Source organism: Callionymus lyra, chromosome 3 (genome assembly GCF_982586985.1).
Source record: "Callionymus lyra chromosome 3, fCalLyr1.hap1.1, whole genome shotgun sequence".
In the NCBI taxonomy this organism is placed as follows: domain Eukaryota; kingdom Metazoa; phylum Chordata; class Actinopteri; order Syngnathiformes; family Callionymidae; genus Callionymus; species Callionymus lyra.
In genome coordinates this window covers 8,642,203-8,668,736 of record NC_141820.1, presented here as the reverse complement: position 1 = coordinate 8,668,736, position 26,534 = coordinate 8,642,203, and the positions used below count along the sequence as shown (strand labels likewise).

Here is a 26,534-nt window from a genome sequence, read left to right as displayed (position 1 = left end):
TATATATATAAACCTTTAAAGTAACATTTTATTTTAATTCAAAGTTATTTTATGGTTTATAGTTCAACAGTGTGTGTATAAAATACAATCATTTGATGTTTTATTTTACAATTAACACTCAAATATTCACAAATTTCATTTATTTGTGTGCTGCAATTATACCTCCGGCCACTAGTTGGCAACATTCGCCATTTCCTCCGTGTCAAAGTAAGAACAAAAACGGTGAAATGGCAGCAATGAGGTAAAAACAAAGTAAACACCAGAGTCCAGCAGCTTTTAAAGCTGATGTTTAGACTCATTTTGTCTTTAAAACAAATTTTGATCCAGGTTTTTCGTGATTATGTACTTCATTGTTAATATTAGTTTTAGTTTGTTGTTACGATTTTGAGAAGTACTTTACTACAAACACTTTCACATTTGATTAGAGAAAGAATTTGCTCATTTTTTTGTTGTAAAATCCAAAAAAAGTGTTGTTTCTTTAAAAAAAAAAATATATATATCTTATCTTCACACGTGTGCGGTGATACATGTTTATAATGAGGTAATACACATGTACAACTGCAGTTATATACACTGGTAAAATATCCTAATGTTTCTCTCTATTGTGATAGAACTGAAAGCTGATACATCTCCAAACATCAGCTTTAAAAGCTGCTGGAGTCGACTGTATCCTCTCGTACTCAGTCATCGCCCGGATCTCGCTGGATGTCACTGTTCCTTGAGCTGCGTAGGACGTGGTGACTGCTGACATCTAGTGGCCGGAAGTTTAAATGCAACACAAAAACCCTGTGAATAATTGGATGTTAAATCTATATATATTTTTTAAATCGAATCATTTTAATTCAGACTTAACTAAACATAAATAAACCAAAATCGTTTTATTATATTTTTACTCTACCTTTTAAACTCAATATACAGTAGTTGGTTAAAAAGTGCTATAATACCATAGTAATCCAATCGAGCCCTGAGCCACTCGATCCAATGTTTTCCGCTATAATTGAATTCAATATCTTTTCAAAAATAGAATTTTCCTTTTTAATTAAGATAAAATATTCAAATAATTGAAAAGTATTTTTTTTTACATTACGTTTCATATTCTAATGCTAGTAATTCAAATATAAAAATAAACGTAATTCTAATTCTTAGCCTTTTTAATTCAATATAAAAATGTCACCAGATACTGAAGCCACGATAAGATTTAATTAACGTTTTTGAAAATATTAAATTTGTTTTTATTTATCCCTTGTTATCTCAGGATCAATGTGACCCGAAGGTCCTAAAAACAAATGTGTTTGTGGTATCCCTTGTGTTATCTCAGGGTCAAGGTGACCCGAAGGCCTGAAAAACCATTGTATTTGTGGTATCCCTTCTGTTGTCTTTGGGTCAATGTGACCCGAAGGCCTGAAAACAAATGTATTTGTGGTATCCCTTGTGTTGTCTCTGGGTCAATGTGACCCAAAGGCCTGAAAACAAATGTGTTTGTGGTATCCCTTGTGTTGTCTCTAGGTCAATGTGACCCGAAGGCCTGAAAACAAACATGTTTGTGGTATCCATTGTGTTATCTCAGGGTCAAGGTGACCCGAAGGCATGAAAACAAATGTATTTGTGGTATCCCTTGTGTTGTCTCTGGGTCAATGTGACCCGAAGGCCTGAAAACAAATGTGTTTGTGGTATCCCTTGTGTTGTCTCTGGGTCAATGTGACCCGAAGGCCTGAAAACAAATGTGTTTGTGGTATCCCTTGTGTTGTCTCTAGGTCAATGTGACCCGAAGGCCTGAAAACAAACGTGTTTGTGGTATCCATTGTGTTATCTCAGGGTCAAGGTGACCCGAAGGCATGAAAACAAATGTATTTGTGGTATCCCTTGTGTTGTCTCTGGGTCAATGTGACCCGAAGGCCTGAAAACAAATGTGTTTGTGGTATCCATTGTGTTATCTCAGGGTCAAGGTGACCCGAAGGCCTGAAAACAAATGTATTTGTGGTATCCCTTGTGTTGTCTCAGAGTCAACGGGACCCGAAGATCTGAAAACAAATGTATTTGTGGTATCCCTTGTGTTGTCTCTGGGTCAATGTGACCCGACGGCCTGAAAACAAATGTGTTTGTGGTATCCCTTGTGTCAATGTATCTAATTTTTCTCAGTACTTTTGAGTCTTTACAACTGCATCAATACTGTGCTATGACCTCATCATAACTCATTATTAATACATGTATAATAGAGGTCAAAGTGTTGATACATGCCTTTACTATAAAGACATGTATCAATGTATAAGGCATAATAAAATGTATCGAATGTAAGAAAACAATAACACAGTGCTTACACGACTAAACATCAACGACATGGTTCAGTCGCTTCATCTGTTTCAATGAAGGAAGAACTGCAGGCGGAGCCTTGAGTGACAGCAGGATCCAATATATACTCTCTCTGTGGAGCTTCAATCATTGAACCTCACATATGGAATTATTACAGTCGAGATGTTTGTGCCTGAAACCATGAACCTGTGAACACATGGATCACAACGTTTGCAAGAACATTTACTGTTTTATGTTTGAAGCTGGCGATGCTATTATGAATGACCTGCGATGTTATTATGAATGACCTGCGTCCATGATATGAATTATATATTGATCACTTGTATAAGGAAAATTGTTTGATTAACGTTAAAAAATGTTTGATTATAGTTTAAAATTGTTTGATTATAGTTAAAAATTGTTTGATTATAGTTGAAAATTGTTTGATTATAGTTGAAAATTATTTGATTATAGTTGAAAATTGTTTGATTATAGTTGAAAATTGTTTGATTACAGATGAAAATTGTTTGATTATAGTTGAAAATTGTTTGATTATAGTTGAAAATTGTCAAGAGTCTACATGTTCCTCCTTGTGTTTCTGGTTTTATTGTGAAATCCGCTCCCTTCTGTGTCTGTGCTGGTCTTACGCCCCCGGCTGCTGCTGATTGCTCCCCTGTGTTCTTAAGCCTCCACTCTCTGTCACATCCTTTGTCTTGTCATCACCGTATTCCAGTTCCTGTATCCTGCCGTTGAGTATTCCTGCTTCCTACCCTGTCTCTTTACCTTGTCCCGACCAAGACTCCATTCCTGCCTGTTTCTCCGTTTCACATCATGATAAAAATTGTTTGATTATAGTTGAAAATTGTTTGATTATAGTTGAAATAAATGTTTGTTTTCAAAAATAAAAATAGTGAAAAAGCTGTATGTCATGAACATAAACTGTGATCAGATTTACAGAAATACAAGTCATGAAGTGACTAAAGTACTCAAGTACTAACTTTCATCATCGTAAAACTCGCAATAAAGGTCAGTATTTATTTGTTGTTCTTACGTCTTCACAAATACATTTTCTCCATCTGTGTCTCAATATTGAGTTTAATAACATGATTCTCTTGTCTCTCCACGTCTGGACGAGTGTTCTGATGTTCTAGTGTTCTGATGTTCTAGTGTTCTGATGTTCTAGTGTTCTGATGGTCTAGTGTTCTGATGTTCTAGTGTTCTGATGGTCTAGTGTTCTGATGGTCTAGTGTTCTGATGTTCTAGTGTTCTGATGTTCTAGTGTTCTGATGTTCTAGTGTTCTGATGGTCTAGTGTTCTGATGGTCTAGTGTTCTGATGGTCTAGTGTTCTGATGGTCTAGTGTTCTGATGGTCTAGTGTTCTGATATTCTAGTGTTCTGATGTTCTAGTGTTCTGATGTTCTAGTGTTCTGATGTTCTAGTGTTCTGATGGTCTAGTGTTCTGATGGTCTAGTGTTCCGATGTTCTAGTGTTCCGATGTTCTAGTGTTCCGATGGTCTAGTGTTCCGATGTTCTAGTGTTCCGATGTTCTAGTGTTCCGATGGTCTAGTGTTCTGATGTTCTAGTGTTCTGATGGTCTAGTGTTCTGATGTTCTAGTGTTCTGATGTTCTAGTGTTCTGATGGTCTAGTGTTCTGATGTTCTAGTGTTCTGATGGTCTAGTGTTCTGATGGTCTAGTGTTCTGATGTTCTCATGTTCTAGTGTTCTGATGTTCTAGTGTTCTGATGGTCTAGTGTTCTGATGTTCTAGTGTTCTGATGGTCTAGTGTTCTGATGGTCTAGTGTTCTGATGGTCTAGTGTTCTGATGTTCTAGTGTTCTGATGGTCTAGTGTTCTGATGTTCTAGTGTTCTGATGGTCTAGTGTTCTGATGGTCTAGTGTTCTGATGTTCTAGTGTTCTGATGTTCTAGTGTTCTGATGGTCTAGTGTTCTGATGGTCTAGTGTTCTGATGGTCTAGTGTTCTGATGGTCTAGTGTTCTGATGTTCTAGTGTTCTGATGGTCTAGTGTTCTGATGGTCTAGTGTTCTGATGGTCTAGTGTTCTGATGTTCTAGTGTTCTGATGGTCTAGTGTTCTGATGGTCTAGTGTGCTGATGTTCTAGTGTTCTGATGTTCTAGTGTTCTGATGTTCCAGTGTTCTGATGTTCTAGTGTTCTGATGGTCTAGTGTTCTGATGGTCTAGTGTTCTGATGTTCTAGTGTTCTGATGTTCTGATGGTCTAGTGTTCTGATGGTCTAGTGTTCTGATGGTCTAGTGTTCTGATGGTCTAGTGTTCTGATGTTCTAGTGTTCTGATGGTCTAGTGTTCTGATGGTCTAGTGTTCTGATGGTCTAGTGTTCTGATGTTCTAGTGTTCTGATGGTCTAGTGTTCTGATGGTCTAGTGTGCTGATGTTCTAGTGTTCTGATGTTCTAGTGTTCTGATGGTCCAGTGTTCTGATGTTCTAGTGTTCTGATGTTCTAGTGTTCTGATGGTCTAGTGTTCTGATGGTCTAGTGTTCTGATGTTCCAGTGTTCTGATGTTCTAGTGTTCTGATGTTCTGGTGTGCTGATGTTCTAGTGTTCCGATGTTCTAGTGGTCCGATGTTCTAGTGGTCCGATGTTCTAGTGGTCCGATGGTTCTGATTGTGACCCGACGGATCCAGAGTCGTCTCCAGCTCGACCGCCGCTCACCTGTTGATGATGCCTTTGATCTGACAATCCTTCTCCTGCTGCTGCTGCTTCAGGCGCCGCTCACTGTCCTCCAGCCGGTTCTGGTACTGCATCAGGATCTTGCTGGTGGTCTGCTCCTGCGACACCAGGCGCTGCTCGTACTCCTCCAGCTTACGGTGGGACATCTTCAGACGCTCCTTCAGGGAGTGGATCTCCTCCTCGTACTCTCGGACCTGCAGCAGAGAGGACAGTACTTTTACCTCAACGTATTACTTGTTCACATTTATAACATTTATTTCACTATATTCATTAGTACTTACATCACTTTCGACAATAACTGTGATCTGAACATTTCTCATGATGCTTTGCCGCCCAGCCAACCAATTACAGCCATTTATTACTTTTGACGACATAGAGTTTAAATACAATGCACTAAGTAGAGCAGAGGGTAGAAAGGCATCATGGGATTTCGCTGTTTTTTACGCACCATACGTAAGGTGGATGTGGTAGTTAGTACCTCCAACTAAATTCCGTAGATGTGTTTAAATATCTGCTGATTCAATTAATCAGATATTTGTAAAACTGCAACGTATACTGTACTGAACCGAGGTACTTCCGTAAATACATGTGAGAGAGAAAGATGATTTACGTCTGGTGTGGTTTCATTAAATACTACCCTCCTGTAGTAATACTATGAAGCCATGTGGAGTAATACTTTGAAGCCTCCCAGAGTATAACTGACAAAGCTTTGCAGAGTAATGTACAAAGTCGCACAAAGTAATACTATAGAGCCTTGGGAGTAATACTACAGAAGCTTGCAGAGAAATACTACAAAGGCTTTGGGAGTAATACTATGAAGTCACACAAAGTCTTACTTTGGAGCCTTGCAGAGTAATACTCAAAAAGCTTTGCAGAGTATTATACAAAGTCGCACAAAGTAATACTACGGAGCCTCTTGGAGTAATACTATGAAGGCTCCTGGAGTAATACTACAGGGCCTTGCGGAGTCATACTATGGAGACTCTTGAAGTAATACTAAAAATCATTGCAGAGTAATACTATGAAGGCTCCTGAAGTAATACTACAGGGCCTTGCGGAGTAATACTATGGAGACTCTTGAAGTAATACTAAAAAGCATTGCAGAGTAATACTTCGAAGCCTCACGGAGTAATACTGCAGAGACTCACTGAGAAATAATACGGAGCCTTGAGGAGTAATACTAAATAACTTTGTGGAGTAATACTAGAGACCCTTGCAGAGTAATACCACAGGGCCTCGCTGAGAAATACTACAGAGCCTATAGGAGTAATACTATGGAGCCTCCAGAGAAATACTACGGAGCAGAGTAAAATTACTAAGCGGGGCCGAGTAATATTACAAAACCTTGTGGAGTTCTACTACAGGCTGCAATAAAAAATACTACGGAGCCTCTTGGAAAAATATTACGGAACCTAGAGCCTCTGGTTGAAATACTACTGTAGTAACCACGAGTACAAAAGAAAAAACAGGGATGAAGGGGCAGGAACAGTGAAAGATTCATAGACTCAGTTTCATCAGTTTTGGAAGCAAATCTATTGTTAAAGAGCAGAGAAGCATGACGTCATCAGAGCGTCTTGAAGGAACAAACGACATGATTCTCTCTGAGGAGCTGGAGAACCTGAAGTGATTTTAACAACATGGTTCCTCAGCAGCTTTGATTGTCTTGGCAAACACATGAAAACCTGCAGCAGGTTGTTGAGAAGCAGCATCTCTGAGACGATGACAAGATGGATTTGAACAAACCCGCTCCAGCCGGGACTCGTCCATGCTCTTGGAGTACTCCTTCAGCTGACCCTCGCGGTCCGGCCTCAGGCTCTCGATGTCGGCCGACAGGTGAGGCATGTTGGACACCCAGGCCACCGTCCGCTCGTTCAGAGCCGACGTGTTCAAGGCCGACTGAGATCCCTGCAACGACAAGGTTTCACTCACAGATCCTCGATTTAAAAACATGAGTCAGAGACATGATGGAGCTTTTACGCTGACGGGAACTTTAAAGATGTTACTCTAACAATATTGATGTGAATAATAATATCAACACTTGACCTGTTGGAATCTAATGTTCCTTTTAATCTATTAATATAAATAGTTTAACTGAAAATGTTTTGATTACATTTAAATATTGTTTGATTATAGTTGAAAATTGTTTGATTATAGATGAAAATTGTTTGATTATAGTTGAAAATTGTTGGATTATAGTTGAAAATTGTTTGATTATAGTTGAAAATTGTTTGATTACAGTTGAAAATTGTTTGATTTTAGTTGAAAATTGTTTTATTATAGTTGAAAATTGTTTGATTATAGTTGAAATTGTTTGATTATAGATGAAAATTGTTTGATTATAGATGAAAATTGTTTGATTATAGTTAAAAATTGTTTGATTATAGTTGAAAATTGTTTGATTATAGTTGAAAATTGTTTGATTATAGTTGAAAATTGTTTGATTTTAGTTGAAAAATAGTTTGATTATAGTTGAAAATTGTTTGATTACAGTTGAAAATTGTTTGATTATAGTTGAAAATTGTTTCATTATAGTTGAAAATTGTTTGATTACAGTTGAAAATTGTTTGATTATAGTTGAAAATTGTTTGATTTTAGTTGAAAAATTGTTTGATTACAGTTGAAAATTGTTTGATTATAGTCGAAAATTGTTTGATTTTAGTTGAAAAATTGTTTGATTAAAGTTGAAAATTGTTTGAATATAGTTGAAAATTGTTTGATTATAGTTAAAAAATTGTTTGATTATAGTTGAAAATTGTTTGATTATAGTTGAAAATTGTTTGATTATAGTTGAAAATTGTTTGATCATAGTTAAAAAATTGTTTGATTATAGTTGAAAATTGTTTGATTATAGTTAAAAAATTGTTTGATTATAGTTGAAAATTGTTTGATTATAGTTGAAAATTGTTTGATCATAGTTAAAAAATTGTTTGATTATAGTTGAAAATTGTTTGATCATAGTTAAAAAATTGTTTGATTATAGTTGAAAATTGTTTGATTATAGTTGAAAATTGTTGGATTATAGTTGAAAATTGTTTGATTATAGTTGAAAATTGTTTGATTACAGTTGAAAATTGTTTGATTTTAGTTGAAAATTGTTTTATTATAGTTGAAAATTGTTTGATTATAGTTGAAATTGTTTGATTATAGATGAAAATTGTTTGATTATAGTCGAAAATTGTTTGATTTTAGTTGAAAAATTGTTTGATTAAAGTTGAAAATTGTTTGAATATAGTTGAAAATTGTTTGATTATAGTTAAAAAATTGTTTGATTATAGTTGAAAATTGTTTGATTATAGTTGAAAATTGTTTGATTATAGTTGAAAATTGTTTGATCATAGTTAAAAAATTGTTTGATTATAGTTGAAAATTGTTTGATTATAGTTAAAAAATTGTTTGATTATAGTTGAAAATTGTTTGATTATAGTTGAAAATTGTTTGATTATAGTTGAAAATTGTTTGATCATAGTTAAAAAATTGTTTGAATATAGTTGAAAATTGTTTGATTATAGTTAAAAAATTGTTTGATTATAGTTGAAAATTGTTTGATTATAGTTGAAAATTGTTTGATTATAGTTGAAAATTGTTTGATCATAGTTAAAAAATTGTTTGATTATAGTTGAAAATTGTTTGATCATAGTTAAAAAATTGTTTGATTATAGTTGAAAATTGTTTGATTATAGTTGAAAATTGTTGGATTATAGTTGAAAATTGTTTGATTATAGTTGAAAATTGTTTGATTACAGTTGAAAATTGTTTGATTTTAGTTGAAAATTGTTTTATTATAGTTGAAAATTGTTTGATTATAGTTGAAATTGTTTGATTATAGATGAAAATTGTTTGATTATAGATGAAAATTGTTTGATTATAGTTAAAAATTGTTTGATTATAGTTGAAAATTGTTTGATTATAGTTGAAAATTGTTTGATTATAGTTGAAAATTGTTTGATTTTAGTTGAAAAATAGTTTGATTATAGTTGAAAATAGTTTGATTACAGTTGAAAATTGTTTGATTATAGTTGAAAATTGTTTCATTATAGTTGAAAATTGTTTGATTACAGTTGAAAATTGTTTGATTATAGTTGAAAATTGTTTCATTATAGTTGAAAATTGTTTGATTATAGTTGAAAATTGTTTGATTATAGTTGAAAATTGTTTGATTTTAGTTGAAAAATTGTTTGATTACAGTTGAAAATTGTTTGATTATAGTCGAAAATTGTTTGATTTTAGTTGAAAAATTGTTTGATTAAAGTTGAAAATTGTTTGAATATAGTTGAAAATTGTTTGATTATAGTTAAAAAATTGTTTGATTATAGTTGAAAATTGTTTGATTATAGTTGAAAATTGTTTGATTATAGTTGAAAATTGTTTGATCATAGTTAAAAAATTGTTTGATTATAGTTGAAAATTGTTTGATTATAGTTAAAAAATTGTTTGATTATAGTTGAAAATTGTTTGATTATAGATGAAAATAGTTTGATTATAGTTAAAAAATAGTTTGATTATAGTTGAAAATTGTTTGATTATAGTTGAAAATTATTTGATTATAGTTGAAAATTATTTGATTATAGTTGAAAATTATTTGATTAGAGTTGAAAATTATTTGATTAGAGTGAAAAAATGATTTGGTTCTAGTTGAAAAGTTGAAAGTTCCTGTAAGATGTAGACAAAAAAAAGGATTGAATCATGAACTTCATCATCTTAATGATCCCAGTGTCAACTTGGACAAACTCTATTCATCAGATCAACCTGAACTCACCTGTTTACCGCCGGCAGGTTTGAGCAGGTGAGGCTGTGGAGGCTGCAGTTGTGCCTGAGCCTTCTTGCTGCTCTTCGTGGGCGTGTCCGCGGCCTCCTCCGCGGCCACCGGCGGACCCTGGTTCTCTTTGGCGGAGCTGTTTTGGTACGGGAGTCCTGGGGCAGGACTGTCAGTGATGCTCTGGGGGTCCTGCTGCTGCTGGGTCTGCTGCTGCTGCTGAGCGTGACGGTGTCGGGGTCCACTGCCGCTGAAGCTGGTGTCGTTCTGGTCCAGCAGAATGTTCCTGCTCTGTGGACGGGCTTTGGGAGGCGTGGCCGTGGCCGGGGTGTTGATGGATCGCTGCGACTTGAGGTGCTGCAGCTGGGCCATGGAGGACTGGCGGACAGGGTGGACGGTGGTGGGGGGCGTGGCCAGAGAGGCCGGCGTCCCTGTGCCCGTGGGGGTCTGAGAGTTGACCCCCATCATGTGGTGCTGCTGGAGAGACTCCTGGGACCAGTGGAGGAAAAACATACGTTGAAGCCAGACGTCATGACGTGACGATCAACAAGAAAAATATGGTCAAACTTTCTATGATGGTCTTATGTAGACGTGTGTATCGTCAAGAATCTGTTGATATGTATCACGATACAGTGTCAATGATACAATATATAGTGATACTGTAGTAACAAGTATATATGTGTAGTATTGTTGAGTACTTGTCTCTGGTGTTGTAGTATTTACAGACGACATGACTCTTGACGAAGTTGTAACTGCTTTTATTTGTTTTCAAACCAAAATATGTCCAAACATCAGCTTTAAAAGCTGCTGGAGTCACTGTATCCTCTCGTCCTCAGTCATCACTAGGATCTCGTGGGATCTTTGCGAATGTAACAAGTTTAACATGTTTCTGGGAGTGTGTATCGTCAAGAATCTGTTGATACGATAAGTATCACGATAGTGTCAATGATACGATATATAGTGATACTGTAGTAACAAAGATATATTTGTAGTATTGTCGAGTACTTGACTCTGGTGTTGTAGTATTTACAGACCACATGACTCTTGATGAAGTCGTAACTGCTTTCATTTGTTTTCAAACCAAAATATGTCCAAACATCAGCTTTAAAAGCTGCTGGAGTCACTGTATCCTCTCGTCCTCAGTCATCACCAGGATCTCGTGGGATCTTTGCGAATGTAACAAGTCTAACATGTTTCTAGGAGTGTGTATCGTCAAGAATCTGTTGATACGATAAGTATCACGATACAGTGTCAATGATACGATATATAGTGATAGTGTAGTAACAAGGATATATGTGTAGTATAGTAGAGTACTTGACTCTGGTGTTGTAGTATTTACAGACCACATGACTCTTGACGAAGTCGTAACTGCTTTCATTTGTTTTTAAACCAAAATATTTCCAAACATCAGCTTTAAAAGCTGCTGGAGTTACTGTATCCTCTCGTCCTCAGTCATGAAGAAACGCCGTAAATATTTACATGTTAATTAAATTATTTATTTTTTTAATAGATATAAAAACATATTTTTTAATCCATACAGTGCTGTTAAAAATCGATACAGTATTATATAAAAGAATATCGTGATATTTCAATGTATCAATATGTGAATCATAAAACATTTATTGCATTTAAAAGGCTTAAGTGGGAAAACTATATGTAATTACAATCTAATAACATATATATATATATATATATATATATTAAATTACTAATATTATTAGATTAAAATATCAAACTGTAAGTAAGTAAGTAAGTATGTGTAAACATTTTGTAATTCGGTTATTTAATAAAAACAAATTCATATTTTCAATATACAAATTACTGAGTTGAATACTTCAATTTAAAAAATATTCAAAGTTTCAACTTTTAAAATGTTAAACTTTTAAAATATTCTGAAGCCACTGATCGACGCCAGGTTTGAGTAGAAATCGTGTGTCCATGAATATTCAGGCGCCGTTAGGTAATACTCCCAGAGGTGGCGCTATAATTACTTGCATCTGAATCACAACAATTATCAACAACCCACTCGTCCCGGCGTACCATCCGTGAGCGACCCGTAAACATGGAGGAGACAGAATAAGCCTTAATTCAAAACAGCCTGTTCTGACCCGACTGTGGATCAGGTCTTGATGGTCCATTAAAGCCCACGCAGCAGCAGCAGCAGCAGCAGCAGCAGCAGCAGCGGCAACAACAGCTGCAGCATCGGCAGCGGCGGCAACAGTGTTGGCGACAGCAGTGTTTGCGGCACCAGCGGCGAACAGAGCAACAAGACGCGCTGACAGGATCATTAAACACTGTAATTTCATGGACGACGTGTCGTCAACTTCATCGCTGGGACAGAAACACGACCACGGGCCAGATTTTCTCTTTCGTTTAAAGGAACACGACGAATGAATCGTTTTGACTCATTTTACTCAAGAATCACGAAGTTGTGTTGGAAAAATGTTGATACAATGAAATATTGTGATACTTTTGCCGAATTGTTTATTTTTTTTATTTATTCTTGGCTTTCAAATAACATATATATATATATATATATATATATATATATTTTTTACTATAGTTACTTATAATTAACTTTTGTATAAAGTGTGTGTTAAATAAAATAATAATAATATATACATATTTTAATTTAAATATTTATATAAGTTAACGTTATAAGTTAACATGCAAATATTCACCGCCTTTGTTCATTTTTCATTGCAATCAAACATTCGGCCACCAGATGGCAGCAGTCATTACGTCCTTCCCAGATTATTGAACGACGAGATCTTGCGCCAGATCCCAGCGATGTCTGAGGACAAGAGGATACAGTGACTCCAGCAGCTTTAAAAGCTGATGTTTGGACATATTTTGGTTTGAAAACAAATGAAAGCAGTTACGACTTCGTCAAGAGTCATGTGGTCTGTAAATACTACAACACCAGAGTCAAGTACTCGACAATACTACAAATATATCCTTGTTACTACAGTATTAATTTATATTGTTATACATCGTAATAGGCCGTACTGTTGTCCTTGTATCATGATACATATGGAATTAGCTAAAGAGGAGTGAAATATTGCGGGATCCCAATGATGACTGAGGACGAGAGGATACAGTGACTCCAGCAGCTTTTAAAGCTGATGTTTGGACATATTTTGGTTTGAAAACAAATGAAAGCAGTTATGACTTCGTCAAGAGTCATGTGGTCTGTAAATTCTGCAACACCAGAGTCAAGTACTCGACAATACTACACATATATACTTGTTACTACAGTATCACTATATATCGTATCGTTGACCCTGTATCGTGTCCGGCAAAGAACTTCCCGTTTCAAGAACCCTTTCTATCCATCTGTATGGGACCATGAACATGAGTATAAAGTAATATAAATGTAATGTATTTTATTTCAATTAATTATTCATAATTTTTATGCCATTTTATGTGTTTTCTACATTAATTGAATAGCATTTTGTTTTATTAATCACTTGTTATTTAATTCATATAATGACTAGATGCAAAAAAACGAAACAAAATGAAACCTATATTTAAATGCAGTGAAATCTTAGCTAAATACTAAACTGCCTATTCAAGTGTTTTTATGTGTTTTTATGTGTTATATTGACGTGTTTTTGTGTTTTAACGCTCCATCATTACTTCACCGAAGCCGCCCGGAGCTCCTACCTGGACCTGCAGCGACAGCTGGTGCCAGACGAAGTCGTTGTTCTGGTTCTGGCGCGTGAAGTCGTCGCTGTAGCTGTGCGAGTGCACGATGCTGGGCTGCACCAGGCTGCTCTGGGACCTCAGCGCCGACAGGTCCTCGCTGCGGGAGAAGGCGCTGTTCCCGAAGGCCGGCGCGTAGTCGTGGTGGCCGTTCTCGGGCTCGGGCGCCAGCAGCAGAGGGGGCGGAGCCTGAGGCGGCGCCGGAGGGTTCTGGGCCGCCAGGTGGAACAGAGGGTTCTGGAAGGAGAGCGGGAAGTGCATGGCCGCCGCCGCCTGCTGCTGCTGCTGCGAGATGGACTCGGTGGGTCCGCCGATGTGGCCCATCTGGCTCAGGCGGAGCCCGGAACCGGACGCCCCGCTGGGCAGGTGACCCCCCATGCGGAGCGGGGCGCCCAGGTTCCCGAAGCTGTGGCCCAGGCCCGCGATGGAGGCCTGCGAGGAGGTGAGCATGTCGCCCACAGAGTTGAGGTTGGAGATGCTGTTCATGCGAGAATCCTGAAGGTCCATCATGGACACGCTCTTGTTCACGCTGTGGACCTGCAACGATCGTTTGACCTTTGACATGGTTTGGAAATGAACAGTGAAGTACATTTATACAAAATATATAACAACTGAATGAATGAACTACACTGTAATACATTGTAAATTATCATTGTCTATAATTACATTTTTGTTACCATGTTTGATGATCTACTGACTCTTTTTTCTACATATTCTCTGAGACTCTTGTGTTCTCAGTTTTATCTTGATCTTTAAAGTATATACTTTATTGAATATTGTTTTGATTGTTTAAGCGCTTTGTGACCCTGGTCTGGAAAAGCGCTTTATAAATATTACTTACTTACTTATCGTGTCAAACATTTTAATTATTGGTAAAAAAAAAGAAGAAGCAGTATTAAAGGCCAGTTAAAGGTATAATTATTGTGTTTAAAGGTATAGTATTTATTTAAAAGCAGATGAAAAGTACAAAAGGGACAAGAAGACTCAAAAATTCAAGTACGTCCATTTTTTATACAATTTAAACCATATTTTAACAACAAACAAAGTTATTTGAAAAGGAAAAAAAGGAACTAAAAAAGGGAAAACTCGGATATTAATTTAAATGGAGACCAAATGTCTTGTATATTATAATGTCGATTTTTTTTTATTTAGCCTTGATCAAGCATTAATAATTATAAGTATAATGTACATATATATATATATATATATATATATATAAAGGTTGAATTGGATTATTTGAAATAATTTAATAAAATAAATAGAGTGATGAATTTGTAAACACATTTTGATTTTTTAAATGATTATATAAATTATATAAATGATTAGCCTTTTAAATTGTATATGCAAATGTTGATAAAGAAAAAGAGTCAGCAGACCAGACCAATAGAGTACTACGAGCTACTTGAACAAATCATGTGACGTGCAGACGATCATATGAAAAACCGACGCGTCAATCAATCATTTGACATTCAGACAATAATGTGACGTGAAGTCAATCAATCATGGCTGATGGTGATTCAAACGTTAGATCGAGTGACTCGGTGCTCAATTGGTTTGGTCTGGTAAGTAGTACTATTATAACAACACTTTTATATTTTAAATGTATTTTTTATCTGTTTTGAAAATATTCCATTTGTTTTCATTTAACCCTTGTGTTATCTCAGGGTCAAGGTGACCCACAGGCCCCAAAACAAATGTGTTTGTGGTATCCCTTGTGTTGTCTCAGATTCAAGGTGAACCAAAGGCCCAAAGACAAATGTGTTTGTGGTATCCCTTCTGTTATCTGAGGGTCAAGGTGGCCGAAGGCCCAAAAACAAATGTGTTTGTGGAATCCCTTGTGTTGTTTCTGAGTCAAGGTAACCAAAAGGCCTGAAAACAAATGTGGTTATGGTATCCCTTGTGTTGTCTGTAGGTCAAGGTGACCCAAAGGCCTGAAAACAAATGTTTTTGTGGTATCCCTTGTGTTGTCTGTGAGTCAAGGCTTTTATCAATTTAAATGCAGTGGTAGAGGTTTTCCACCTTGATCCTGAGACAACACAAGGGATACCACAAACACATTTGTTTTCTTGCCTTCGGGTCACCCTGACCCAGAGACGACATGAGAGCCTGGTACCTTGGGGTCGGGTTCGGTGATGTCGGAGCTGCTGGTGCAGTAGGCCGGGCTGGAGCGGGCGAGCGGGGGGCGGGTCACGTAGAAGACCTCCCTGGACGACCTCAGGTCGCGCTCGGCCTGACGCCGCATGTTGAGGTTGGAGGAGAGAGACTCCACGGCCGAGGGTCCGGTGGGAGGCGAGGGGAGGCGCGAGATGTCGATGGAGCTGAGGACGAGAAGAACCTGTCAGTCAAACGAGCAGACGCTCCAGGGTCTTCAGCTTCGCTGAGGAACCTTCATTAAGGTCTAAAAACATCTGAGTTTCCTCCCAGAAGACACGGAGAGAAGAGCACGAATCAAAATGGCGGCTCTGGTTTGTTAATTACATAGAGGTTTCTCTGAGAGGAAGTCTCTTGACAATACGACTCGTCCTCGTTGCTGGAACAGATGCTACGTTTGCTACTGATGGATTATATAGTTAGAGGTCTGGAGGAAGAAGAAGAAGAAGAGGAAGGAGAAGAAGAAGGAGAAGAAGGAGAAGAAGAAGAGGGTTTTATACAAGTGACATGTTGTGTTTTTTAAGAAACAATCTTGATCCTGACAAGATGAAAGTTGAGGTTATTGAGATTATAGAAGTTAAAATCAACTGTATGTGTCTTTTTGTGTGTGTGTGCCTTTGTGTTTGTCCGTTTGTGTGTGTGTCAATGTATCTTTGTGTTTTTGTGTATTTGTATTGGGAGTGTGTATGTCCTCCTGTGTGCGTCTCTGTTTGTGTATAGGTGATTGTGTGTGATGTGTTTTACATGATTTGTGTTTGTTTGCTAGTGTTTATGTGTCTTTTTGTGTGCGTGCCTTTGTGTTTGTCCAGTTGTGGGTGTGTGTTTTGTGTGTGTCAATGTACGTTTGTGGTTGTGTGTATTTGTTTGCAAGTGCGTATTTCCTCCTGTGTGCTTCTCTGTTTGTGTATATGTGTGTAATTGTGCTCTCATGTGTTTTTACGAGTTGTGTGGTTGTATTAGAGTATCAGTCTGTTCGTATGTGTGTGTATTTGTGTGTTAGTCTGCATAAGTTGTCAATGCATGTGTCAATGTGTGTGATTTGTGTGTGTCAATGTGTGTATGTGTGTGTTTGTTTGAATATGAGTGTCTTTGTTTGCAGATGTGTATGTCCCTCTGTATGTGTGTGTGTGTCCATTTATTTTTCTTTGTTTGTGTGTGTGTGATTGTGTTTATGTGTGTCATATGAGTAGTGTGTTTGTGTTAGTGTGTCTGTCTGTTCGTGTGTGTTTATGATTGCATGTGGGTACGTGTGTGTGCAATATGTGTGTTTGCGTGTGTATTGTGTGTCCCCCTATGTGACTGCTTTTGTGCAAGTGTCAATGTGTGTGTCTGTATTTGTGTTATTTTGTGTGTGCATGCATGCCTGTGTCTGTGTGCGTTTGTTTGTGTGTGTTAGTAGGCGTGTTTTTGTGTATGTTTGTGTTCATGTGTTGCGAGTTTATTAATAAATATTGAAAATCAAGTGAATAATTATATTTAAAAATGAAACTTAACATCAAAAGTTGAACAAAATCTTTGTTAAGTTGAAGGAATGAGTAAAAATGTATCTTATTTGACCCAGAAATTCATATTTTTACCATCAATTAAATTTGTTATTATTATTAAGGAATCATTATGTTTTAAAAAAAAAGGTCCAAAACTGGAACAAAAGGAAAAAAAATAAACTACAATTTAATTGGTTATTGTTAACATTTAATAAAACATATTCTTTTTGTTATCTTTCATTTAAATGTATTAAAAAAGTCTTCTATTTATGAAAATAATATAACTGATGTGTCAAACCACCTGTTGAGGTCGCGCATCATGAGGCTCTGGAAGTCCGAGGACATGATCCGGTTGAAGGAGGGCCGCGAGAAGAGCCGGTCCTTGGGTCGGTCCGGCGTGTGGTTGGTGGGCATGTGGAGCTGAGGGTTCCTCAGGGCGACGCTGATGTCGTTGAGCAGCCGCGGCAGAGGTCCTAGCTTCAGGATGGCGTCCTGCCGGGACACGAGAGTCCATTCTTAACTTATCTTATCTTAGAACACACACACGAGGGTTTGACTTCCTGCAGCAGCTTAGAGCGAGAACAGACAGAAGCAAACGATTCCAGAACTCAATCACGTTTTAATGAAAAGTTAATAAAACTCTTGTAAACTAATCTCTTCACTCGTCTGTCAAACACTTGAGAAGATATTGAAGGTTATTGTTCCTCAGAGTCTGAAGTAACAAGAGAAATATTTGTGTGTCTGAGCAAAGTTTAAATGAACTTTCTTTTCTAATACAAAGTTTTTGACTTGTTCATTATATATATATATGTATATATATATATATATATATATATATATATATACACATATATATATTATGTTCAAGTTTAAAAGAACTTTCTTTTGTTACACAAAGTTTTTGACTTGTTCAATTTATATATATATACTGTATATATACAGTATATATACAGTATATATATATATATACATATATGTATATATATATATATATGTATATGTATATATGAACTTTCTTTTGTTACACAAAGTTTTTGAATTGTTCATTATATATATATATATATATACATATATATATATATATATACATATATATGTATATATATATATATATATATATATATATATATATATATATATATATATATGTTTAAATGAACTTTCTTTTGTAACACAAAGTTTTTGACTTGTTCAATTTATATATATATATATATATATATATATATATATATACATATACATATATATGTATATATATATACATATATATGTATATGTTTAAATGAACTTTCTTTTGTAACACAAAGTTTTTGAATTGTTCATAATATATATATATATATATATGTGTGCATATATATATATATACATATAAATATATATACTGTACATATTACACAAACACAACTCATATAACACATATACTCACAATCACCCATATAAATAAAGATATATTTATATATATATGTATATATATATATATATATATATATACTGTATATATATATATATAATAATGAGTTGTTGTATGAGTTGAGTTTGTTTGCTTGTGTTTATGTGTCTTTTTGTGTGTGTGTGCCTTTGTGTTAGTCCGTTTGTGGGTGTGTGTTTTGAGGGTGTCAATGAATGAATGTTTGTGGTTGTGCGTATATAAGTGTGTATGTCCTCCTGTGTGCGTGTGTGCGTCTCTGTTTGTGTACGAGTGTGTGTGATTGTGCTTATGTGTGTTATATTAGTTGTGTGGTTGTGTTAGACTATCTGTCTGTTTGTATGTGTGTTTGTGTGTGTATTTGTGTGTTTGTTTGCATAAGTGGTCTGTGTGTGTGTCAGTGTGTGTGATTTGTGTGTATTTGTGTGTTTGTTTGCATATGAGGTGCAGGTGCGTGTGTCCCTCTGTATGTGTCTGTGTGTGTGAAATAGTTTTTCTTTTTGTGTGATTGTGTGACTGTTTTTACGTGTGTCATATAAGTAGTGTGTTTGTGTAAGTGTGTCTGTCTGTTTGCGTGTGTATTGTGTGTATGTGACTCCTTCTGTGCAAGTGTCAATGTGTGTGTCTGTATTTGTGTTAGTTTGTGTGTGCATGCATGTTGTGGTTTGTGTATGTCTGTGTGTGTGTTAGTTGGCGTGTTTTTGTGTACGTTTGTGGGCATGTGTATGTGTGAGTGTGCAGGTGTGTATGTGTGTGTGCATGTGTGTGCATGTGTGTGCATGTGTGTAGAGTGAAGCGTACCTTGCTGAGTTGACCCATGACCTCCCACAGCAGGCTGTGCAGCATAGACAACTCTCTGCCCAGGTCGATGTAGCCTTCAAACCCGCCAGCGTTGCCTCCTGCCTCCATGTTGGAGATCTCGTAGAGGAACTGCTGCATGGAGCCCCACTCCATCTCCAGGAACTCATTCATGAAGTACAAGAACTCTTCCTTCGGACCAAACCTTAGCAGAGATGAGACGTCGTCAGCATTATCTTGAGAACCATCTTCATCATCATCTTCATCTTCATCATCATCTTCATCTCATACATCTTCATCTTCATCATCATCATTTCATAAATCTTCATCTTCATCACCATCATTATTATCATCATCATCACCATTATCTTAATTACCATGATCTTCATCATCATCCCAAACATGATCATCTTCATCTTCATCACCATCATCAGCATCTTCACCATCATCATCTTCATCTTCATCATCTTCACTATCATCATCATTTTCATCATCTTCACCATCATCATCATCATCTTCATCTACATCATCTTCATCTCCATCATCATCATCATCTCCATGTCCATCTCCACCATCATCATCATCTTCATCATCATCATCATCATCATCATCTTCATCTCCATCATCATCATCATCTCCATGTCCATCTCCACCATCATCATCATCTTCATCTTCATCATCATCCTCTTCATCATCATCATCATCTTAATCATCACCATCATCATCTTCATCATCACATCATCATCTTCATCATCATCCTCTTCATCCTCTTCATCATCATCATCATCCTCATCTTCATCATCATCATCTTCATCACCATCATCTTCATCATCATCACCATCATCTTCATCATCATCATCTTCATCATCATAACCATCACCATCATCATCATCTTCATCATCTTCATCATCATCCTCATCATCATCTTCATCTTCATCTTCTTCATCATCTTCTCCATCATCATCATCATCTTCATTATCATCTTCATCATCATCTTCATCACCATCATCATCATCATCATTTTCCTCTTCATCATCTTCATCACCATCATCATCATCTTCATCATCATCCTCATCCTCATCTTCATCTTCTCCATCATTATCATCATCTTCATTATCATCTTCATCAACATCTTCATCTTCATCATCATCATCTTCATCACCATCATTATCATCATCATTTTCATCTTCATCATCCTCTTCATCATCTTCACCATCATCCTCCTCTTCATGATCCACAGGTCCGACTCACTTGTTGAAGGAGGCCAGGTTCTGCATGACCTTGGCGATGAGCGTGAGGGTGCGCGAGGTCCTCTCGGCAGGATACTCCTGCATGAGGTTGAAGAGCGACGGCGACATGATGGCCGGACACATGAAGCGGAGGAAGAGCGAGGAGCTGATGAGGCTGTCGGCGAGGTCGTCGCGTCCTCGCTCCACACACCTGGACCTCCATGAGGCGAACACCTCCTTGAGCTCCCGAGGGAAGATGCTGGGAATAGAAGCGTAAAATAGGTCAGAGAATAAAACCCTACAAGAGGTAAATCGATAATATATTCCAGTCGAAGGTGAATAAACAACTGATTTTAAAAACCACTTCATTCTTCCGTCATCTCCTGACGAGCCGGAGCTCGAGAAGGAAACAAAAATAATTGGCATAAAACCCTCAAAATGCATTAAATACTCAAACAAAGCTCTTAACGCTTCGCTCCCTGAAGTGTCGTCTGAAGAAAAGACGTCCGGCTTGTTGTCGCTTGAGGGACTGAAAAGTTGGGAAAATTGGACGCAACAAAATAAACTTTTAAATGCGTCAGAGCATCTTAATATTCCCAGACGGATCACACAGGCGCTGCTTTTCACTAGATTAGTCATTTCGGCGCCAGCTTTTCTGTCTAATTGTCTGGGACCTATTTTCCTCTAATGAAGTGGAGTTTAAAGTGTTAAGTGTCCTTGGATGCCTCAGATGTTATTAGTCGCTTTAAATAAAGTTACGTTGAAAAAGACGTTTGCCAGGTTCTCCCAGATGCAACGGTTCGTAAGAAGGCTCTTAAGAAGAGTAAGAAGGAGCCCTAAGAACCAGGGCCCTCATGACCTTAGAGGTCGTACACACAAAAGACGTGCGGACAACTTTGTGTTGTATTTGTGGTATCCCTTGTGTTGTCTCTGGGTCAAGGTGACCCGGAGGCCTTAAAAAACCAAATGTGTTTCTGGCATCCCTTGTGTTGTCTCTTGGTCAAGGTGACCCAAAGGCCCGAAAAACAAATGTATTTGTGGTATCCCTTGTGTTGTCTCTGGGTCATGGTGACCCAAAGGCCTGAAAACAAATGAATGTGTGGTATCCCTTGTGTTGTCTCTGGGTCAAGGTGACCCAAAGGCCCGGAAAAAAAAAGTATTTGTGGTATCCCTTGTGTTGTCTCTGGGTCAAGGTGACCCAAAGGCCCGAAAAACAAATGTGTTTGTGGTATCCCTTGTGTTGTCTCTGGGTCAAGGTGACCCAAAGGCCTGAAAACAAATGAATGTGTGGTATCCCTTGTGTTGTCTCTGGGTCAAGGTGACCCAAAGGCCCGAAAAGAAATGTATTTGTGGTATCCCTTGTGTTGTACCTTGGTCAAGGTGACCCAAAGGCCAGAAAAACAAATGTATTTGTGGTATCCCTTGTGTTGTCTCTGGGTCAAAGTGACCCAAAGGCCCGGAAAAAAAAATGTATTTGTGGTATCACTTGTGTTGTCTCTGGGTCAAGGTGAACCAAAGGCCTGAAAACAAATGAATGTGTGGTATCCCTTGTGTTGTCTCTGGGTCAAGGTGACCCAAAGGCCCGAAAAACAAATGTATTTGTGGTTTCCCTTGTGTTGTCTCTGGGTCAAGGTGACCCAAAGGCCTGAAAACAAATGAATGTGTGGTATCCCTTGTGTTGTCTCTGGGTCAAGGTGACCCAAAGGCCCGAAAAGAAATGTATTTGTGGTATCCCTTGTGTTGTCTCTGGGTCAAGGTGACCCAAAGGCCCAAAAAAAAAATGTGTTTGTGGTATCCCTTGTGTTGTCTCTTGGTCAAGGTGACCCAAAGGCCCGAAAAACAAATGTATTTGTGGTATCCCTTGTGTTGTCTCTGGGTCAAGGTGAACCAAAGGCCTGAAAACAAATGAATGTGTGGTATCCCTTGTGTTTTCTCTGGGTCAAGGTGACCCAAAGGCCCGAAAAACAAATGTATTTGTGGTATCCCTTGTGTTGTCTCTGGGTCAAGGTTACCCAAAGGCCCGAAAAACAAATGTGTTTGTGGTATCCCTTGTGTTGTCTCTGGGTCAAGGTGACCCAAAGGCCTGAACACAAATGAATGTGTGGTATCCCTTGTGTTGTCTCTGGGTCAAGGTGACCCAAAGGCCCGAAAAAAAAAATGTATTTGCACCATTTTCTGGATTTGAGTGAACGACCGTTTTTAGTAGAAAATCTTAGAAAATTGTCAAACTATCTTTAAAAGATAGGAATCAAAAAATATCCAATAAAAAAGGAAATTATTGGAATTAGAATCTCTAAAAATCCCAGAACTTTTTTCAGAACTAAATTAAATTATTCAATAAAAATAAATACATCTTTGAATATGGAAATGATGGAAATAAATGATTTAAAATAAATATACTAGTTATATAGAGATAACATAGAGATGATTGTATTCTTTTATTAACAATCGATACAAATGTTGAACAAACCCTTCAATATTCAATATAAAAGTGCTTGTATTTGTGAATATTATTCCGAATATTTTTGTGTGTGCACCGTTTTCTGGGTTTGAGTGAACGACCGTTTTTGGTAGAAAATCCAGGAACTTCTAAGTACGTAAAGCCCCTGATGTCGATTTAATATTTCAGATAAAACGATGTTTAATTTAAATGTAAAAACTTTTTTTTAACAGTTTTCAGTTCCGATCATAATTCAAGCGAAGACCCCAGAGAAGCTGACTGACCAGAGCGAGTTGATGATCTTGCAGAGCAGCAGTTCCGAACACATGCGGAGGTTCGCCTGGTGGTCGGCGAGGACCGACGGCGGGACTCGCATCGGGTCCACCTCGCAGTTCTCCTCGGACTCGTACAAGGCTCGGATGAAGTCGCCTGAGGACGGAACGTTTGGTTGAAGCGGAAAAAATAAAAGCTAACGACACCCAGAGCTCTTCTTCTCACCGATGGCGTCCTTGAGGTATCTGTGACCGATCAGTTTGAGATATTCTTCCACGGCCTTCGTGGCCAGAGTGTTCTCTCGGAAGATCAGGTGCTCGCGGTCCATGAAGCGATCCACCTCACACATGGCCATGTCGGACAGGAACTCCTGGAGCGACGGGTGATGGTTGAAGAGAAAAATAATATATTGTTTAATAATAATTGTTTTAAAGAATATAAAGCATCATTTTAAGATGAACAGACGCATGTTGTACTAAATCCAATGTTTTATTATAATCATTATTACTTGATGATGTCATACTTCAGAAAAAAAAACTCCTTTTGGAGTATTTTTAACGTAGAATTAATAAAATCCAAACCAATCATTTAAATAATCGACCAGAACGTTTCAGGTTTCAGATCTAAACGGACATAAAAAAACAAACATTTTCTTCTTGTTTTATAAACCAATACACATGTGGCAGCAGGGCTTCAGTTTTCACAACTGTTTTAACACTTGAAGGAGCCAGAAAATGATTATTCTTGTGCTGCTTTACATCAAATTTAGAAGGTTATAGAAAATGACTTCAAGACTTGTTATAAAACATTGTTACGAATTATATTAAACCAAGATGAAGTAATATTTATGTTTTTGTACATGTTAAACATTATAAATTACTAATGATTACAAGAAAATAATTCAGTGCCTTGTGCCTTTGGGTCAGAGGCACAAGGCACTCAGAGAGTCAAGGTGACCCAAAGGCCTGAAAACAAATGTGTTTGTGGTATCCATTGTGTTGTCTCTGGATCAAGGTGACCCAAAGGACTGAAAACAAATTTGTTTGTGGTATCCCTTGTGTTGTCTCTGGGTAAAGGTGACCCTAAGGCCTGAAAACAAATGTGTTTGTGGTATCCCTTGTGTTGTCTCTGGAACAATGTGACCCAAAGGCCTGAAAACAAATGAGTTTGTGGTATCCCTTGTGTTGTCTCTGGGACAAGGTGAACCTAAGGCCTGAAAACAAATGTGTTTATGGTATCCCTTGTGTTGTCTCTGGGTCAAGGTGACCCAAAGGCCTGAAAACAAATGTGTTTGTGGTAACACCTTGTGTTGTCTCTGGGTCAAGGTGACCCAAAGGCCTGAACACAAATGTGTTTGTGGTAACACCTTGTGTTGTCTCTGGGTCAAGGTGACCCAAAGGCCTGAAAACAAATGTGTTTGTGGTAACACCTTGTGTTGTCTCTGGGTCAAGGTGACCCAAAGGCCTGAACACAAATGTGTTTGTGGTATCCCTTGTGTTGTCTCAGGGTCAAGGTGACCCGAAGGACTGAAAACAAATGTGTTTGTGGTATCCGTTGCGTGGTCTCTGGGTCAAGGTGACCCGAAGGATTGAAAACAAATGTGTTTGTCGTATCCCTTGTGTTGTCTCTGGGTTGTTCACCTTGACCCAGAGGCCCAGAGACAACACAAGGGATACCACAAATACAATTGTTTTCAGGCTTTTCGGTCACCTCTACCCCGAGATTACAAAGGGGATACCACAAACACATTTGTTTTTCGGCCTCCGAGTCACATTGACCCTGAGATTACACAAGAGTAAAAAAACAATAAGTTTTAAACCTTTGAAATGTTAAATTCAATCACTGAATATCCTGAAAAAACTGATATACGCACATTTTCCTTATTAAACCGATTCAATCAGTTTTCATTAGTCTAAGCTGGTTTTGACAACTTTGTTTGTTTTTGTTTTACATCACCATGAGAGCAAAGGTCACGACTGAAAGACAACACTTGTCTCTTGTTCAACGACCTTGAAAACCACTTTTAAAAAAAAGCAGACGTCTGAGGTTCTTGCCACTAACCTTGGTCTTGCCCGTGCTCTGGAGGATGTGCACGAGAGCAAACGCCACTTCCTCTTTGCTCTTGACGCTCAGCAGCGGCTCCAGGACGGCGCAGAGCGTCCTGTAGTTGTTGGTGATGTACTCGGCGAACTCCTTGTACAGCTCCATGGGCAGGATGTTCATGGTCTGGTAGCGGGACTTGATGCGCAGCGAGGCGTTGATGACTTTGCCGCTTCCGACGCCGCCCCCCTTGGACAGGACGCTGGACTGGATCACCGGGTACCACTGCTCCACGAACTGCCGGCCCGTGATGCTGGAGATGGGGATGCTGACCAGGCCCAGGTACGTGCTCTTCTCCTGGACACAAGACCATCAATCTGTCGACTCGATGATGAAGACGTTCATCAGAGACATCCGAGTTTTTGAATTGTCGAATGTATTATTTCATATTTTTAAACTTTGATTTTCTTGAAATGTTTTTGTTACTGAATTCTATCATGTCTTTATTGAAATGGTAAATTGTTAATAAGTTAAATTGAGTAAAAAAAAAAAAATGCAATATTTTTTATTATAGTTCAGTATAAGTATTTAGTATAGTATTTATTATAGTTATCAATAGTTTTATTTTCTAATTTTAATAATTGAAAAATATATTTTCTAAATTCAATAATTTTCATTTTGTAGCCTTTGAAATTGAATATAAATTTATTAGTATTTTTTTTTACACAGTTTTATATTCTAATTCTACATTTTGGTTTAATTATTAGCCCTTTAATTTAAATGTAAAAATGTTGGCATAATCGTGAATTATTTTTGTATACATATTGTTTGAGATTCTAATTACAATAATTAAAAAATATATTTTCTAAATTCAATATTTTTTAATCGGTATCCTTTTAAATTCATTATAAAATGTTGGTATAATAGTGACACCGTAAAATTCAATTTTTACACGTTCAGTTTTATGTTCCAATTATAATAAGTCAATTAAGTATAAAATGTTTTTAAAGTGTCAACATGAATTCGATATTATAATTCCGATATTTCCATTAAAAAAATATATATTTTATATTTTAAATGATATTTTGTCATCGGAAGCCTTTTGAATTCAATACAAAAAATATTTTATAACATTGCCAATTTTTTTTAATTATCTTTAAAGGCTAGGAATTAAAAAATACTCAATAAAAAATGAAATTATTGTAAGAAGAATTTCTGCGATTAATTCCACGTTGATCGG

General features: G+C 37.2%; 1 protein-coding gene across 2 annotated transcripts in view; it reads right to left on the bottom strand.

Annotated features, from left to right (window-relative positions):
- The window catches only part of LOC148083209 (ras/Rap GTPase-activating protein SynGAP-like), a 65,276-nt gene that overhangs the window by 8,519 nt on the left and 30,223 nt on the right, over window positions 1-26,534 (bottom strand). For both annotated transcript variants that reach the window (XM_087786339.1, XM_087786340.1), the window contains exons 8-18: window positions 25,316-25,651; window positions 23,480-23,624; window positions 23,266-23,410; window positions 20,564-20,800; window positions 19,316-19,517; window positions 17,390-17,580; window positions 15,567-15,771; window positions 13,415-13,990; window positions 9,752-10,237; window positions 6,739-6,900; window positions 4,978-5,189 (exon numbers count right to left, since the gene is read on the bottom strand). In XM_087786339.1, the coding sequence (XP_087642465.1) occupies window positions 4,978-5,189; window positions 6,739-6,900; window positions 9,752-10,237; window positions 13,415-13,990; window positions 15,567-15,771; window positions 17,390-17,580; window positions 19,316-19,517; window positions 20,564-20,800; window positions 23,266-23,410; window positions 23,480-23,624; window positions 25,316-25,651 (2,897 nt within the window). The remainder of the gene's footprint in view (window positions 1-4,977; window positions 5,190-6,738; window positions 6,901-9,751; window positions 10,238-13,414; window positions 13,991-15,566; window positions 15,772-17,389; window positions 17,581-19,315; window positions 19,518-20,563; window positions 20,801-23,265; window positions 23,411-23,479; window positions 23,625-25,315; window positions 25,652-26,534) is intronic.